This window comes from Rhea americana, unplaced genomic scaffold (genome assembly GCF_003343005.1).
Source record: "Rhea americana isolate MKP2758 unplaced genomic scaffold, rheAme1 scaffold_215, whole genome shotgun sequence".
Classification (NCBI taxonomy): Eukaryota; Metazoa; Chordata; class Aves; order Rheiformes; family Rheidae; genus Rhea; species Rhea americana.
In genome coordinates, this window is record NW_028186305.1 from 1,464,826 (window position 1) to 1,482,188 (window position 17,363).

At 50.1% G+C, this 17,363-nt stretch overlaps 1 protein-coding gene across 18 annotated transcripts in view; it reads right to left on the reverse strand.

The window, feature by feature from the left end:
- Positions 1-17,363, reverse strand: part of MACF1 (microtubule actin crosslinking factor 1) — a 120,691-nt gene that overhangs the window by 67,626 nt on the left and 35,702 nt on the right. For 15 of the 18 annotated variants that reach the window (XM_085305102.1, XM_085305108.1, XM_085305111.1 and 12 more), the window contains 14 exons: positions 10,127-15,421; positions 9,499-9,648; positions 8,840-9,055; positions 8,571-8,720; positions 7,387-7,683; positions 5,950-6,099; positions 5,619-5,852; positions 4,751-4,978; positions 3,926-4,447; positions 3,405-3,581; positions 3,013-3,136; positions 2,423-2,631; positions 1,690-2,007; positions 698-864 (listed from right to left, as the gene is read on the reverse strand). In XM_085305102.1, coding sequence (XP_085161228.1) covers positions 698-864; positions 1,690-2,007; positions 2,423-2,631; positions 3,013-3,136; positions 3,405-3,581; positions 3,926-4,447; positions 4,751-4,978; positions 5,619-5,852; positions 5,950-6,099; positions 7,387-7,683; positions 8,571-8,720; positions 8,840-9,055; positions 9,499-9,648; positions 10,127-15,421 — 8,237 coding nt within the window. The remainder of the gene's footprint in view (positions 1-697; positions 865-1,689; positions 2,008-2,422; positions 2,632-3,012; positions 3,137-3,404; positions 3,582-3,925; positions 4,448-4,750; positions 4,979-5,618; positions 5,853-5,949; positions 6,100-7,386; positions 7,684-8,570; positions 8,721-8,839; positions 9,056-9,498; positions 9,649-10,126; positions 15,422-17,363) is intronic. The other 3 variants (XM_085305099.1, XM_085305107.1, XM_085305103.1) reach the window with 2 other exon arrangements.

Sequence of the window (17,363 nt, forward strand, 5' to 3'; positions counted from 1 at the left end):
CTCCGGCCGGCCGCCTGCGCTGCAGCGGGCCCTGCGCGCCGGCGAGCGCGCCTTTCGGGAAGGCAGGGCCCCCTCCCACCGGGCCTGCGCCGACCRCAGCTGCGTGGCACTGATTTATTGTGGATTATTAAAAAATTCATCTGCTTTTGCCCGGCACATTTCCTTATCCACYGGGGCGTTTGGAGCCCTGGCCTGGGAAGCAGGAGGCACTGGGAATACTGACGAGCTCTGGCCCAACTGCTGGCCAGCCCCTGGCCACGCTGCCACGGCTGGTTCCAGCTGAGGATGCTCCCAAGGGATCCTCTGTAACCCCACTTCAAGGGGACCCTGCAGAGAGTCCGCTCTGCTCCACCACTGCCCAGAGAGCGCAGTCGGGGCCGGCTCCTGCTTGGCACCAGCACCCCGCTCCCCTCGGGCGTGATGCTCCCCGCTCTCGGATCGGCGTGTGGCAGCCCACGCGCTCGGGAAAACATGAATGCCGGCTCCTGCAGCACAAGGAATTTTTCACAACGCCCCCGGCCAGGCTTTTTTTAAAGCACCCGTTGGAGAGAGCTGCGCTGCGTCTCCCAGTGTGGGAAGCGGAAGGCAGGAGAAGTTCACTCATGCCCTCCCGTGAAAAGGAAGTCTCCGGAGGAAGGGCCGCGCTCGCAGGGCAAAGCTGCCCCCCGCCTGGGGCRTGCGGGGCACCAGGACTCACCTCTCTTTTGCCACCTTCTGCAGCTGCAGGAAGTCTTTCTTCAGGCTCTGCACCTTCTCCTGCTGTTGGCAGGCGCCCGGAGGGAAGCCACAGGAGCCCAGCTCGGCCACCAGGTGCTCCAAGGTGTCCAGGTCCTCCTGGTGCTGCCTCATCTCCAAATTCAGCTCCTGCCAAGAGCAAAGGATGATGCCAACCTTGCTCCTGCCACCTGATTCAGTCAAAGGGGCAAAGCCGGCAGATGAACGAGGCAGCGCTGGGTCCGGATGAGCCGGAGAGACCCTCTGTAGGCAGCACAGTGAATTACACCAGCGCCGAACGGGGGGGGGACATGCTCTGCTCAGCTTGCTTCCGAAGCTCTGGTTCAGCACAGCCTTTCTCCAGAGCAAGTCCCACCTTCCCCTGCCCCTCCCCGAGGCCAGTGTAAGTCTCTCAGAGGCCACACAGCAAACTGAGCAGGGGGCTCAGTCCAGACCAAATCGAGTCCAACAAAAGCACAGATGTTCAGTTTTAGGCCAGCTTAGAATATTTCTGAGGCTGTGGCCAAACCACCCCCAGCAGAAGAGCAGTTGTAGAAAGCCTGTGGAAGAGCTCTAGTGCCAGACATCAGAAATCACAACATCTCTAAGGGCTTTGGCATATCCACCACTGCGCTCACTTCACTTTGCTGTATTAACCTGTGTAGTTTTTAACTGCTAAACCCTTGCTATATTTGGTCTGACCCCTGAGAGATGGGCTAGAGATCCCTCCAGCAGATTAGCCTGGCTCCAGGGAAATGCCATTCCCATCTCTCACTGTTGGAAACAGTTTCAACTGCTCCACTCTCCCTCCCTTCCTCAAGCAAACAGCTAGCACAGTTCCTGCAGATCCTGACTGTCTGGGAGATTACCAGGAGGCTGTTTATCCAGGAACAAATCATTACAAAAGGGCACTTCCTAGAAACCCTACRCAGCTGGCGTCTCCTCTCTTCTTCGGGCAGGAGACCGCCATCTCACCTGGATGCGCTGGGAGAAGTGAGCAATGTCATGGTCTGGCTGGTTCCCAGACGCCAACGTCCGAGCTCGGCTCTCTGTGAACTGCTGCAACTTCTCTGAGAGCTGCTCATACTGCTCGACCTTTGGGAGGAGGCCTTTGAGTGCATCCTCCTTCTCCCGCTGCTGCTGGCACAGCCTGCCAAAATGCTCTGTCGCCTGTGCCAGCTTCCCCTGCAAGGCAGAGGCCGTGGTGCTGTCTGCTGTCTCCATGAACCGCGTCACCATCTCACGGGTAGCTTCTAGACAGCTCTTCTGCCTGGCAATGTCCTGCTTCAGCTTCTGTTTTAAACACACAAAAGATGCCATTTTAGAAAGGCACTTGACCAAAGCCAAATGAGTAAGAAGAGGCTGGGCTGCCCTTTGGAAAAACAACAGGCRTTTCTACATGAGCAAGATCATGCAAGAGCAGTTTTCAATCCTAGTTCTCTTTCCTTTCCTGTCTCCCTGGTCTGACCTTCCTTTCCCAGCACCTGATATCTAAGCTGGTTGCTAGTCAAGGCAGAAGGAAGTTCCTCAACAGTTCTGTGTCCTAGCTCAAAGAAATTAGCTAAAGAGCCTGTTCACATCCCTTTGGGGGAGGTTTTGTGCATTCAGAATACTTTAACTAAACCAAGGCAACTATCCGCACAGCTCAGAAACCCGAGACAGACACACACGCCTATCCGAGGCAAGACAGCGAAGCGGGCATCCTCACCGCGCTCGTGGCAAGCGAGTCCTGGATGGAGGCGGAGGAGAGAGCAGTCGGCTGCTCTCCCTCCAGGCTCTTCTCGATCTCAGCTACAGACTGGAGGAGATTTTCCAGGCTCTCCTGGACACTTTGAGACTGGGCAATGGATTTCTGCAGCAGATCGGAGCGCTCTGCCATCTGCTGGGAAAGGCTCTGGAAATGGCTCACGATGGCATCTGGAGAGGTCAGTGCAAAAGAAAACAGATGTCAGAGAGGTCTTGAGCTTCTCAGCTGGCCTTCAAAGAGCAGTAAGGACCACCTCACCCGCCGGGTTTAGAGCTGCAGCAACGCCTGCCGAACTCTGCCAGTGAATCCCTGTCCCCCAAATTGGGCAACAAGAAAGTAAACAAGAACCTGAAGGGTCAAAATGGGGCAAAGCCTTCCTGGCATGCACATGTATGTGCAAGCTCTAGAGACGCTTCGTCATACCTGCCCAGCACCTGCTCCTTTGCCTCATCTTCCCCCCCAAGGTGAGACACTTGCTCCTTCCTCCCTCTCTGGTTTGTTTTCACTTTCTCCCCAACCATCCATGCTAATAYGGCTGCTTCGCTCTGTACCTGTGGTTTCCTGAACATGTCCATGGTCAGGGGCCGGCTCTCCTTGTATCTCCAGCAGTGAACGAGCTGCTTTTTGGAGCTTTTCCACTGGCATTTGGTGTTCAGCCAGGTTTCCTTGCAGCTGCTGCTTTGACACAAGACAAGACCAATGTCAGCAGCCAGTCACACTCTAGAGACCTTCACCTGCTGGCAGCACAGGGCTCCACATAAACTCTCTTGAGGTTGCTGCTTGGGGACTTCCTGAGCCTACAGGTATATCTTTGCACTTGGCCAGCAAAAAAAGCAAATAAATCAAGTCTCTGTTGCTGCTGACTTCTAACACTGCTTCTGCTCAGAGCAGAGGCTGTGCTCCTGCACACACTCCCCCAGGGGATCACCCAGAGGTCATATACCTTAGCACTAGCGAGCTGTTTTTGCAGAACAGCAGGATCTGAAGAAACTGTCTCCAAGAGGAGTTTCCCAACTGCTGCTTCGCTCTCCTGCAGCCACGTCCTGAGAGACTCTGCCACCTCCTGGAACTGCTGGTAGTGATCCAGCAAGGTGGTTAGATGGGAGCCAAGCTTGGTGCACTGCAAAGGAGCAATAAGACATGTTGTAGGGATGCACACGAGTACGGAACAACTTGGGTGCCTCTGGAGAAAGCAGAGAAATCRTTAATGGGGAGGGAGGGGGGAAATGAATCTTGCCATGTTTTAGAGGAATTACAGGATACAGCACGCAGACCAACACCAAGAGAGAGACTGTTATTCCAGCACAAGCCCTGGAAGAAGACAGTCTTTGTCCTGCAGTCTGCATATATGCTAAAGGCACAGTCAGACTCAGGGAAACTCTGCTACCATTACTTGTTTTATATGGACAAGAAGAAAACAGCATCCACGGTTTAACTCCTGGCCTTGCAAAGCCCTTCCCATACCTTGGAGTGCAGCATGGTGTATCGCTGTGTCGCGTCCTCCAGCTTGCTCTTGACCACACTTCCAGAAGTCAGTGCCTGGGTCCCTCCGTCCTTGGCAGCTCCCTCTGCGTCCAGCACCTTCTGACCCGACATGGTAATGAACCGCAGGTCACCTTTGTGAGAGATGACATCCTCCGAGAAGCTTCCCTGCCGCAGCAGCAGCCGCCCGAGAGACGCTGGGTCGCTGTCCCCTTTGTACATTCCTTCCAACTCCTGCTCTGCTTGCTTCAGCCAGGTCTCAAACTCTCCGTGATCCCGCAGGAACTTCTGCAGCTCATCCCGCAGCACCTGCACTTGCTTCAGCTGCGTCTCCGACTGCRAGAGCGAAGCCGCGTACTGGTCCTTCAGCTCTGCTAGCCGGCCCTGGAGCGCGTCCCTCTCCTCCGGCGTGAGGTTGTGGCCCTGCTTGTCCAGGAAAGCCTGAGCCGCTTGCGTYGCCAGGATGATGTCCTGCTGCTGGAAGAGCAGCTCCTGATGCTGCGCCTGACACATGCAAACAAGCCCACGTGAGTTCCACCATCGAGAGCCTCTGCCCACCGACACCTCGCAGCGGACACAGCCTCCGGAAAGCTGGGCAGCAACTTCCCCGGAGTTCCTTACTCCATACAGAAAGTGCAAGGCCACTCCAAATGAGTGCTTTGGAGGACAGACCATCCAACCTCCTGCTCTGCGCTCAGCTCGGTCAGCGGCCAGAGGCAGGCTTGGTGCGTCTGGCAGCCCTAAAGCCTGCTCTAGTGCTGACAAGCATGCAGAAAGTTTTAAGAGGGATAAGGTGTCGGTGCTGACCTTCAGCCTCTCGTACTGCTCATCCAGGTCCTCGGCAGCACTGTCGGCTCCCATGAYGCGGCCGTCGGGAGCATCCTGAGCACCCCTGTCCGCTCCTGCCCCCGGCGCTTGCTCTATGGGGTGGAGTCTGTACTCCAGGAGCCCTCCCTTCTGCTCCAGCGATGCCACCCAGTTCAAAAGGGAATCAATCCTATTTCGGTTCTCCTCCAGCTCTTTGGCAGCTTTCACCTGAAAATGCAAAGGCTCCAGATGAGAAGGATCTATGTTATGCATGTTCAAACTGTTGAACAGGGAAAGGAGACGAAAATGACTGGGAAAAGAAAAAAACTAAATTGTTTTCCTACTACAGCAATCACCCCAGACTCTCACAGTGTTCAAAACACTTTGCAGTTCTTTGAAAGGGGGGAAGGTACAAAGAAGCTGCGAATTAAGTTATAGCTCAGCCTCTTATTTATGGTGCACTTCTCACCCTAATACGATCCTGGGCATCGCAGAGGAGAACCAGATGGGGTGAACCCACTCCAGGTGGCTCGGACACAAGAGTGAGCCCACAGGCATACGTGCGGGCCCCTGTTTCCCCTCCAGTGCATGGACTACTTGATGGTCATGCTCATGGTAAAGAGCAAGATGTTTTTACTGCCCCATTTCCTCCACAACCAGGTCATCTGTGCCTGCAGCTCTCAAGGCATTTCACCAGGGAGCATGTCAGTGCCTCACCTCACCCAGCAGACAGACAGGGAGGAAAAGTAAATCGTTTCACGCCCTAGCACCCAGCAGAGGAACACCAGGGCCTTGAATGAGCATGTTTCCACTCACTAGCCCTCACTGTCCATCTCAATCCCAACGGTCATAGCTCATTGCACGTTACCTTTTCGGTCTCCTGCTGCACTGCAGCTGTCACGGCGCTCTCCAGCTCCTTCTGGGCCATCTCTGTTCTCTCCTGCAGGGACTGGTACTGCTCCTTGGCATGCTGCAGCTTCTTGTGCAGCGCTGCCAGCTCCCCGGGCTCCATCTTTGCCTTGTTCTCCTCCAAGAACTGCTCAGTGGTTTTCAGGACACCGGCGAAGGAGGCTGCCCGGGTGTGCATGTTCCTCTGCAGCTCCTAGGCCCATGAGGCGGAGGTGCCATCAGGCTCTGTGCTTCCCACAGAAGCGACGCCAGACCTCCCCTCTTTCTCGCCCCTGTTTCAAAGCACTAACCTTAACATTGCTTTGCCTCTGCTGCAACGCGGACAGGTCGCCCTCGCTGGCTGCTCTCGGCTGCCCCACCAGCGTGTCCTCTGCCTCGCTCAGCCAGGCACACAGCTCCTCCAGGTTCTGCGCTCGGGCTGCCTGCTGCTCCTGCAGCGTCTGCGCTCGAGAGGAGAGGGAAGGGGAGAGGAGGCAGTTAGCATCAGTGCTGCACCCCCGGGCACAACTGGCGCTGAAAAGCAAGGCAAGAGGTTACAGCTGGAGCACCTTCCTGAAGGAGAGGATGCAGCACAGGAAACGGCTTTCGCAGCTCTCCACGTGCTCTCTCTCTGAGACCTGCACACTGCAGGAATGYGGCTGGGGTCAGAGTCACCGCCGGACAGCAGTGCCGGGCGCTCCACGTGGAGCCACGCTCCAGTTTGTGCTCTTGGGAGCACTTAATCAAAAGATTCTCTGCCTTTTCTATTTAACGTTAAGAACATTAAAACTTCATCAGAGACTCATCTAATGAGAGCTGGCATCAGGCAGCACCACTGTGGAGCCCTAAGCAACCTAAGGCAGGTTTAATTTTGACATTGGTGTCGGAGAGGGAGCCTAGGAGAGAGAAAGCGTTTCTGTAGCTGATCCAGCTCCTACATTTTGCTGCCAGTGCACAATACAGAAGCGCCTGTTTGAGCAATTGAGCATGATGTGACCTGAGAGTCCCTGCAACGTTTTTGTTCCCTTCCTCAGGGGAAATAAACATTTTTGACTTTCCCTGGGCATTCCAGCAAAGGTGATATACAAACTTGTGCAAAACATTGTGCTTGTTTCTCTCAATCATAAGATAAATGACAGAAGCAATTTGAAAGAGCCTTCTTAAGAGCTCTTCAGCTGCAAAGCGAGTTCTTCCTGGGTTAGGATGGCGCACACTGAATCTGAAAAAGCAAAGCAAACTGGTTAATACACACACACTCCAGATGGACAGGCAAGAGTTACAGAGAGCAACTGTTAATAAAAAAAACACATTAATACTGTCTTGAACAAGAGGATCCATGCAGTGMTATGTGCTGCAGGAATACAGCAGTTGGGGGCAGGTGCTGGCTGCCTCGCTACATCATCAACAGCTGTTTCTTTTAGGCCAGCAAAACCCGACCTTTGCCATGAAAATAAGACATTAAAGCCACCAGCTGTCTGTGGTGCCAGCTGTGCTCAGACACTTTCTGATGGGGCTGTTACAGACTAGGGTTTCTTCCACCACCCCAAAGCAACTTGGTGTTTGAAGAAGGGACTGTCCAACTATGCTACCCAGACCCCTGATCTTTTGGGAGGAAAGCAGCTTGCTGCCTGTGAGTTACATGGGAGGAGGAAGAAAGACTTCAGAGGAAGCTCATGAYGTGCAATGGGAAGTCATAAACTGTGAGTGGCATGCAAACGTAATCTCCAAAACGAGGCATCTCAACGCACGTTCCTATGGCCGGAAAGTGCCTCAGTGAGCAAACTGCAGCCAGCAGGCAGATGTCCCACAACCTTCACCTGATCCGTTCGCTCCGCTTGCTGGAGACAGACCTGCAGGACCTCCACCTGAGCCGTCATGCGCTCGGACAGGTCCCGGAAAGCCTTCTGCAGTTCATTGAGCAGCCTCAGCAGCTGCCTGCTCTGCTGAGGGGTCAAGTCCTGGGCGTGCTCCGAGATAAGGAACTGAATGTCAAAGGCAGTGGCATCGAGCTGAGATTTGGTGTCGGCAAGGGGCTCTTTCAGCTCCTGAATGGAAGAGAAATGGCCTGTCAGGTAAAATTACTCTCCATGGCCAGCACTTTCCTACACTGCCGGCTTCAGATTAGACAGTCAAACAAACAGGATTTACTGCTGCTGCACAGGCCGCAGTATTCCTCAAAAAAGTACTTTGCCACCAGAACAATATATTCCAGAAACCCAAACAAACCCTACTGGAAGCACGCTCAGTGTCAATGTACCAAGGTCTCACAACACCACTTCTCTAATGCTCCTCTAAACTAGGCCTCCAGCATCGTACCAGGAGGTTGCTCAGACCTTGTGCATAAAGTTGCCCTGTTCAGGTGGGCCTGGTGACACCCTGAACACGGATCCAGACATGGAGCTGCCAGTGGCTACCGGTAGCCCAGGATAATCCATGATGACTACACATGGTACCACTAACTCCCAGAGCCTTCAACTCCCTGATTTCAAAGCCAAGGTGCTTCTGACAAACAGGAGCATCTGGACTGATCGAGTCGATTCACCAAGAGATGAATAAACATGGATGGGTCAAAGGGCAGGGAACAAGTTGGGGCTCCTTATAAAGGTGATGGAGACTGGGAGGTGCGAGGGGAGGAGGCTCTCGGAGCCTCCATATAGGAAGCAACTCTCTCYCTCAATGTGTCACCCTCCCGGTCACTCAGGCTCCGCTACACATCTGCATTTGAACATGCTCCCCCAAAAGCCAAAGCAGATGTTTTATTTATCGCAGAAACAAATCATTGTGGAGCAAATACAATACTGTAACTCCTCCTGCAACAAGGGATAAAGACAAAATCACCAAGACTCTAGGGGGGAAGCAGGATTAAAAGCTTCTCCTCCCTGCATAGGACGGCAACTTTATCAGCTAGGATTAGGGGTGTTGCCATGGCTACCTTGTAGTGTTGGAGGCAGCGATTCAAGCTGTTTGCATCAGTCGCACGGTGGTAATCGCTGCTATCCAGTGCCTGGGCGGTACCAGAGACCCAGCTCAACAGCTCTTGTAGCTTGTCTTGGAGATTCTCGTGTTGTGCCATAATTTTAGCCTTAAATGAARCATAAGTATGTACCATTTAAATAAGGAGCAGATCACTCTGGGAAACAAGCACAGGGAACCTCATGGGATGGGGGGCCCGGCCGATGGAAGGACAGCTGTGAGCTCTACCTTTTCGGTTTCTGCTGCTCCACGAAGGTTTAGCAGCCGGGACTCCAGGACATCACTTGCAGAGCTCAGGGACTTCTGAAGGTTCTTGGCATCCTTCTCCAAAGCTTTCAGTAATTGTTCAGGGACTTCTTCAGGCGGGTTGGCCACAACCCACTTCACAGCGTCCAACTCCTGCTTCACTGGAAAGCTCAGCTCCTTCAGCTCAGCGTCCAGGGCCTGAGGCAAGATAGCATCATTAAGTCTAAGATAGAGCAATGTCTTCTTCCCACTGCCAAAACCGACAGTACGGCAAAGGTTTGGAGGAACAGCTCCAAATGACGTATCTGCTAGAAAGATTCACTTCAATCGACCAATTCATCCAAATGCGCTCAGCTGCCAGCCCTCAGTTGTCTTTCTCCAGGCTGTAAAAATCATTTCAGTCACATTTAGGTTATTGTCTGAGCACAGACTAGAAGGTGAGCCAGAGGGAGGGCCAGAAAGGAGAGAGACTGGCTTTGCATATAAATATCTGCTAAACCTGAGACTCAACTCCCCAGCTTGCTTCCCGCAAGTGCAGAGGAGGTGCAACAGCCACGCACAAAGCCTAGGAGGTCCAGGGGGCAAGGAGGGAAGATCACCATCCTGCCTAACCCTGGGCTGAGCTCAGCCCAGCCTCTCACCTCGGCCTGGCGCAGCAGGTCTTGAAGTGTTGCCAAGTTCTGCTCCGCTGGCGGGACGCGCTTAATTTTCATCTCGATGTCACGCAGCATGGAGAGGTAAGAGATCAACTTCTCATCATGCTCCAGACACATCTTCTTGCTGAACATAATCTACAGAATCAAACGGCAAAACAAAGTCTCAGATTTAGACAGAAGGGAAAACAGAAGGTTATATATATTTTCTAAGAAAACTCTTAACATTCAGTTTCAGGGACTTTCCATTTGCTAKCCTATCTACAAGATTTACTACAGGAAAATAAAACACATGGCTTTTTTCTAGCATAAGCTTATAAAYGGCAACAGATCCATAGTGCTGCAGTAAAAGCACAAAAAAGTCCCACTTATTAGTCATTTGTAAGTAATGCTCTAGTAAAAGGAAGCCACAACTAAAGCCTGGATGTTTKCAGGGCTACATCACTGGGTTGTTTGCCAAATCCTTTTCAGCTGATACTGTAACACCAAGCCCCAAACCCTCACTCCTCATGTTCCAACTATCCTCTAYGCTAACTGCGGACCTCAGCCAGATTTAACATCAAATACATACAAACAGCTAATAAAAACGTTGAAATAGCAAAAAGCAACTACTTACCTTGGCTGGTCTCAGGGATTCCCTTGAGGTTTCCAGCAGCTCCCCCTCAGCTATCACAGGTAAGAGCAAGCTAGACTGCCGGGATCTTTCCTGGTGCATCTGTTCTTGGGATTTACAGGGGAGAGGGGAACCCGCTTGACCTTGGCTGAACTCTGCCACTTGCTCTTGTGGTGTCTTTTCAGGAAGTTCAAGGATTACAGAGGTTTCCTGAACTTTTCTGGGTTCCTCTCTGATAATTAATTCTTCTAGCTTTTTGTCCGCTGCAGGGGTTGTAGTGGACGCACGACCGGTAGTTTCCACTTTGACATCTTCCTGGGATGTCCCCACCTCCAGTTTAAATGATACAGAGGAATCCTGGCCATTTCTGATGTCATCTACAATTACTTCTTGAGATTCCTCTCTTTCTAGGGGAATAGGGTGATCCTCTACATGACTCTCTTCAGTTATCTCAGCAATTGGCTTCTCTTCCTTTTCAGAAACTYTCTCTCTGCTGGTTTCCATTTTCTTTTGCTTGGCCGCATCTTTTGGCAAGTCATCTATAATTTTCTTAGTAGTGGTTTCATGTTTTTGTTCTGGGGTGCTTGAGATGAGCTCCTCCTCCATCTTCTCTGGAGTTTCTTTGGAAATTGGAATAGGAAGGGGCTGTTTTTCCATGGAAGATTTCTCCAGTTGAGTGCTTTCTGTTGGGATACTGGTCTGCTTTGCCTTCTTTTTCTTGGTTTTCTGTTTTTTGGTAGGTTTTAGATCAATTTCRCTTGATTTTTCCAGAACAACTGGACCTTCTGCATCCAGTCTCAGGGTATCTCCTTCAGTGTCTTTGACACTTCTCTCATCCGCAAGCTTGTCTTCTGCAGGTTTCTTACAGATGGCAATCCTGAAGGATTCCTCAGATTTTGTAGGAACTCTCTCTTCCTTTCCTTCACCCACAGTTACCGATTCCTTCAGCACTGCCTTGCTTACCTCCCCTGCCTGATCCAAGCTGCCCATTCCCTCACCTTGTTCAGAAGCCACAGCTGCACCTTCTGGTCTTGCCACAACTCCCACTGCACTTACAAATCCTCCCTTTGTTTCCCTGCTCTCCTCAACGCTTTGAAGCATCTTTTTGTCAGAAAAGGACTGCTCTTTCTCTGACCTCAATGCCTCCTTTTTCTTTGTCTCCTGAGCTACTTCTGCTTGCTTCAACTCCTTCCTCTCAGCTTCTTTGACATAGGAGCTATTTTCTCCTATCCCTCTTTCCGCAGCCTCTACCATGACTGTCTCTGCAGAGAGAGATGTTGTACCTAACACCAAGGGGTATTCTGAAGTCAACTCAACCTTTCCTTGGAGCTGATGAACTATGCTGTCCTCTGAAGCTTCCTGTGGAAGCAGTTTTGGTTTCCTACCTTCTGTTATATCTGGTGTCACTGGTGATCTGYCAGAAGCAGTGCCTGTATCTCCAGCCACATCATAGGTCATTGCTTCAGATCCAGCTCTGCACTCAGCAACGTCAGACTTCTTAGCGGGACTAGTRTAGAGGATCAAATCTTCCTCTTTTGGAGGTGGTTTTTCCAATTTTTCAGGCAAAAGGTAGGGTTTATCTTCTCTGTGGATTTCAGAACCATATTTCTCTTTGGRTAGTTGAGTATCCTGAATGCCGGCAGCTAACTTTTGGCTAACCAGACCTTTTTCAACAGCTTCCTTTAAAGTCAATCTTTTCCCACTCTCAGCATCAACAATTCCTCCGGTCATCATCTGGTTGGATGCAATGAGTTTGGCCATTTCCTCATCCAGCAGCCCTTGCTCCAAAGCAGACTTCAGGGAGAGCCTCTTACTGATGGTACTTTCCACAAACCCACCACTGTCTGCTTGAGCCTGCAGTAATCGCAAGGTGGGCACAAGGTCCGCTTTTCCCAGTTTTACTGCCTCAGCACATKTGAGCTTGTTCCCCGACACCTTATCCTTGATTGCTCTGAAGGGATGAACCTCCAAATATCTCTGACCAGATTCAATGTCAATTTTACATTTTTTAATGAATTCTGAGTAGGGAACTATCATGCAGTTCTCGGGATCTACAATTCCCTGTTTTATTTCTGAAGATGACATGACTTTCTCCCTAAGTTGTTCAGGTAACAGTCCYTCCTTGACTGCCTGGGAGAGTGTCAGTCTCTGGCCAGAAGCAGGATCAAAAATACTTCCACACCCAGCCTGGATTTCTTGYACCTTCCTTTGGAAGTCTGGACTAATGAGCCCTAACGATACTGCCTGGGGCAAGGGAAACTTTTCCTGTGTTTCTGGATGAACATACTCATGTAGACACACACTTTCTGCCTTTGTGAGTTCATCACACAAATCTTGATCAATCAAACCATGTTTCATTGCGTCATTTACTGAAAGCCTCATTCCAGACATGTGATGAATGATTCCTCCATCAGCAATCTGCTTGGTCAAGAGCTGAAATGCTTTYTCCTTTTTGAGGAGCCCTTTTTCAACAGACTGTGCAACAGTCAAAGGCTGCTTGGTTTTCGGATCCATAATTCCGCTAGTCTCAGCCTGTAAGCTAATGAGCTTCTGTCTAGTCACCTCATCAGTGTCTTTCCCTTTAGAAGCCTTCTCCAGTTTAACCAGTTCTTTCTGACTAGATGGCTCTATGAGGCCTAGGTTTGAAGCCAAAGTGACTGATACTTTTTTGCCACGTTTCAAGTCAACAATCCCACCAGTAACTACTTGTTCTTCCAAGACCCTCATTGCTGTTTCCTTGTCCAGAAGGCCAACTGCAGCAGCATCCTTGATAGAATAGACAAAGTTGTTACCTGGGTCAAGAACACCACTTATTGCTTTGTCAGATGCAAGTACCTTCTGGAGAAGTGTCTCATCCATCAGACCTTCTTCAATGACTTCCTCTGTAGTTAGCGACTCACATGTATGYGAGTCAAAGAAGCCACTGAACATCTGCATTTTCTCCATTAGTTTCACAGCTGTGTGGCTGGGCACCACTCCACAGGCTATTGCTTCATTTAGAAGAAGAGTCTTGCCAGTCTGCTCATGGATTATGCCACCACTTTGGAGCTGTGTTAACAGCTTTTCTAAGGTGTCATCTTCTTCCTGCTCTGTAGCGGTTGGCAGGGACATTTCATAAACAATCTCATCACTTGATACTTCTTTTGTCTCTCTTTCTTCCACTTCCAATACACTTTCAATTTTTTCAGTATGCCTCTCTGKTTTTGCTACCTGTCTAGTTTCAGGGAGCGCAATCTCCTCTCTTCCCAACATGCCATTCTCAGTTAGTTYGTCATTTAGCAAATACATCTGTCTAATATCTCCTGCCTCTAATTCTGGTTCCTCTACTTCCTGAAAGTCCTCTGCCATGACCTCCAGTCTCTCTCTRCTTTCTGAAATATCCATTGGTATCTGGCCTTTGCTCTTCACAACACCTGCCCCAGTTTCAGATGCCCTCTTTTGATCTCTGTTACTTTCTATTCCACCCTCCATAGCAGGCTTGGACTCTTCTTCTATATCAGTTATCATTTCCTTTGTTTCTCTGAATTCACTACTAGGATATTCTGGCATCAATAATTCTATCTGATTTTTGTCCTTGGTTGTAGAAACTATTTGCTCTCTCCCAAATTCAGCACCATTTTCACCCTTCATGGTAGCCTGTTGAGTATAAAGCTGCTTTTGCTCCTCCGCAAGCAGGATACTTTCTGCATCCTCCAACTGGAGGCTTCCAGGTTCCACCACTACCTCCCCATTCTCCAAAGCAGTTCCAGGTAGCTGGTCCTTTTCACTTTGTCCTTTTGGAAGAGCAAATTGAAACTCAAGCTGCTGCAAAGGCAAACCATTGTAAGGCTCTCTTGAAAGAGCTGTACTCTCCTCTGCCTCCTCAAAACCTTCGCTCCCTTCCAACATGTGAGCACAGGATCCATTTTCTTGGGCTTGAATGAGGGCTTTAGTGAGATTATTCAACTCTCCATCTACTAAGAGCAGCTTCTGGCCATCATGGATGTTGATATAGCTGTGGGTCATCAAGTGGAACATCAGTCTTTCATTGTCACTCTTTAGCTGAGGGTCGCTTTGCTCTTCCTGACCTGTGTGACTCCTTCTAGAATGCTGGCTCTGTTTGCTTCTGCTTGGAGAGCCAGCTAGCTTCACACCGGGCATGACATCAGGTATAACTGTCGACTTTAGCTTCTTGGCCACCTCTCTCTCCAAGACGCCATGTTCAACTGCTTTCTTCCAGGACAATACTTCAGTGGTTTCAGGTATGAAGACAGCCTTAATGAATTGTCTCTTGTTGAGAATCTTGTAAACCAACTCTGTAGACAGGATTCCTTGCTCTAAAGCATCTGCAACAGGGATGATCTCCCCCGTCTCAGGCCACAGGACCCCCATGAAGGACCAAAAGGATTCCAGGATCACCAATGCAATCCTTGGTCCTACCAACTCTTTCCTTACAGCTTCATCAATTGTCAGTCTCTCTCCTGTGACTGTATCAATGACGCCACCTGTCTGAAGCTGCCGGATAAGAAGTGTGCATGCCATATCTTGGTCAATTAAATTATGTCTCACGGCCTCATCCACAGTCAGCCTGTGTCCTGTCCTGGGGTCAACAATGCCACCAGCAAAGAGCTGGGCTTCCAGCAACCTCACTGTTACCTGTCTGTCTATCAGCCCTTCCTGGACAGCACGGAAGATGCTCACTTTTCTGCCTGATTTCAAGCTTACCATCCCACCTGCYAGCTGCTTGACTGGGAGCAGCCTCAGTCCAGTCTCTTGCTGGATGATACATCGATGCATGAGTTCAGGCAAACTGATTTTCTCAGCAGTGTTAGGGTCAATCAAATTCTTGCCACACTCTAGGTGAGACAACAGTCTGGAATATAGCTGGGGAGTAAGAAGCTTTTCTTGTACGGCTGTCTCCATGCTGATTCTGCCCTGATGCGCTTTAAAGCCCCCAGTGACAAGGTCAACTTCCAGAATCTTTAGCCCAATAGTCTCGCTAATCCTCCCCTCTTCTACTGCAGCTATGACAGGTAGCAGCTGCTTCCCTTCACATCTGACTTCATCCACCTGGCGAAGGGCATCCTTCAATTCTTGCAGCACCTGGAACGTCCTGAGGTCGATGATGTTTCTTGCAAGACCCTCCTCCAAGGAGAGTTTCTCATTGGTCTCTGGAACAACTAAGTCAGATGTGATAACCTGGGCCTCTAAGAGGACAAGGCCAGTGTCCTGGTCTATAAGACCTTTCTGCATGGCACCAAAGACAGGGAATATTTCCACTGTGCCAAGGTCGATCACTCCCGCCACTGCTTCACTGCCCTAAAACAGAAAGAGAAGGAAAAAAATTATATCAGAATTCAGCATTTCCAGCAAATCAGACTGCATGAGGTCCAGGGAGGTCTCAGTTTTCAAAGTAAGTTAAAAGAACAAAACCCCAACAAGCTAGAAAGTGAGTCCCAAAGTGTTTGAAATGCAACTCCAAAGGCATCACAGCCCGCAAATTGGTGCATTTGCTAGCTTGCATGTTGTCAGCATGTTTTAATGCTCATCTAGTCCATCATCCAAGGCAGCACTGAGTCACTTCCAACATCTACCAACAGTAACACAGCAAAGCAGCAAGCAGCAAAACCCAGAAGTGCTCCTAATGTACCATGAAGAAACAGAGAAGAGGAGATCAACAACACACCAAAGCCATTCAACAACTCATTAAAAAAAATAAAATAAAGACAACACAAATCCCATTTTGTACTAACGGAGGAAGAAAGAGAAGAATTCCACTTCTAGGACCTTCTCCCAGTGCAGTTTCCACCCTGACTCCTGCCATGCTCAACAACTGCACTTCCCGAAGCAGATCTCAAGTGCCAGAAACCCGGGAACCAAACAGACTCCCGCGCCATGACCAGCTCCCAGCAATGACAGACCAGCCATGCRTTAGGGCACGAAAGCTGCCTCTGACATGCAAGGCAGCTCCCAGAGCACGTTCACCGGCAACCGCTTTGCCCTGCTCTAGTACCCAGAAGTAGCCATGCTCTTTAGATAAGGCAAGCAAAGAAATATAAGAAGTTGTAGGTCCCAGAACAGAGATAGTGACAGACTGGGAACAGACCATACTCGGTGTTTCTGCAGGGGCTTTTCTCTTGCTGGTATCCACACAGGGATGTAATAATTAAACGAACGACAAAAGAGCAACAGCACTACTGACACTGGGACTTCTCGCATCCCCACTGCTCAGGCATCAAGTGGGCCCAAGCACTACAGGATTTTTATGGAGATAGGGAGAATGGAGGAAGGAATCTGGACTGTAGAACTACTTCCTTCTGCATCCTCAAGACACTCAGATTTCTTTTAACAGTGAGTCTAACAGGACAGCCAGGGATGCTTTGTAGGGGCTGTGCAGCTCGGTTAGGGCACACGAGAATGCAGCTCCCACCACACTGCTTTGCAGTTCCCCTGAACGCATAAACACTGCGGAGACTGGGTGAGCCTACTGGGAAAAACTAAGCTCCCCATCATCAGACTTAGACACGTGGGCTCTGATAGGAACAAGCTGTAGAAAGACAGAGAAGAAGAGGTGAAAAGGAAGATAAAAAAGGAGATAGAAGGGGAGAGGGRTAAAAGGCTTTTACTTACCAGAGTTGCAGGGTGTGCCTTGAGCAGTTAAAGACAGAGCCTTATGGAGCAGTTCAGCCGTATCACACACAGTGTAAAGCTTGGTGTTAGCGTCCAGCATGCGACTGTTTTGTTTGCACAAAGAACCCCACACACAGGTCGTCCTCTTTTCACTTTTGTGTGTTTTGTTTGTTTAAATCCCGGAGGGTTAGTTAAACTTGTAAGCAAGGATGTCAGTTAATCTTAAAAACAGTTGACATGAAACACAAACTGTACAGGGACACATCATGCTCAATTTAGCGCGCTCTGCGGTTCTGCTTTGCACTTTTTCATTTTAATTTTGTAACCTCTCTCTGACAGTTGGATGTTTCCAGCAAGCAAATGTTAAGAGTTCTTCATGCTCCCTCTACAATGAAGCAACTGGACCACACAGCAGCTACGAGGATAATCTCCTGCACCAGCCGAGGATCTATGAAGCAGCCCTATGGTTTGCTCTCATCCTACTTTTCCTGGGCTTTGTGGAGAGCGTGAGTGAAAATTGGCCCCTGCTCTAACTTGGGCTCCAAAAATGCCCTTACACTGCATGAATGCAACCCAAGCCTGGAGAAGGCTTTTGTATGAAAGTTATTTTCCTGCTCAGGAGGGAGAAAGA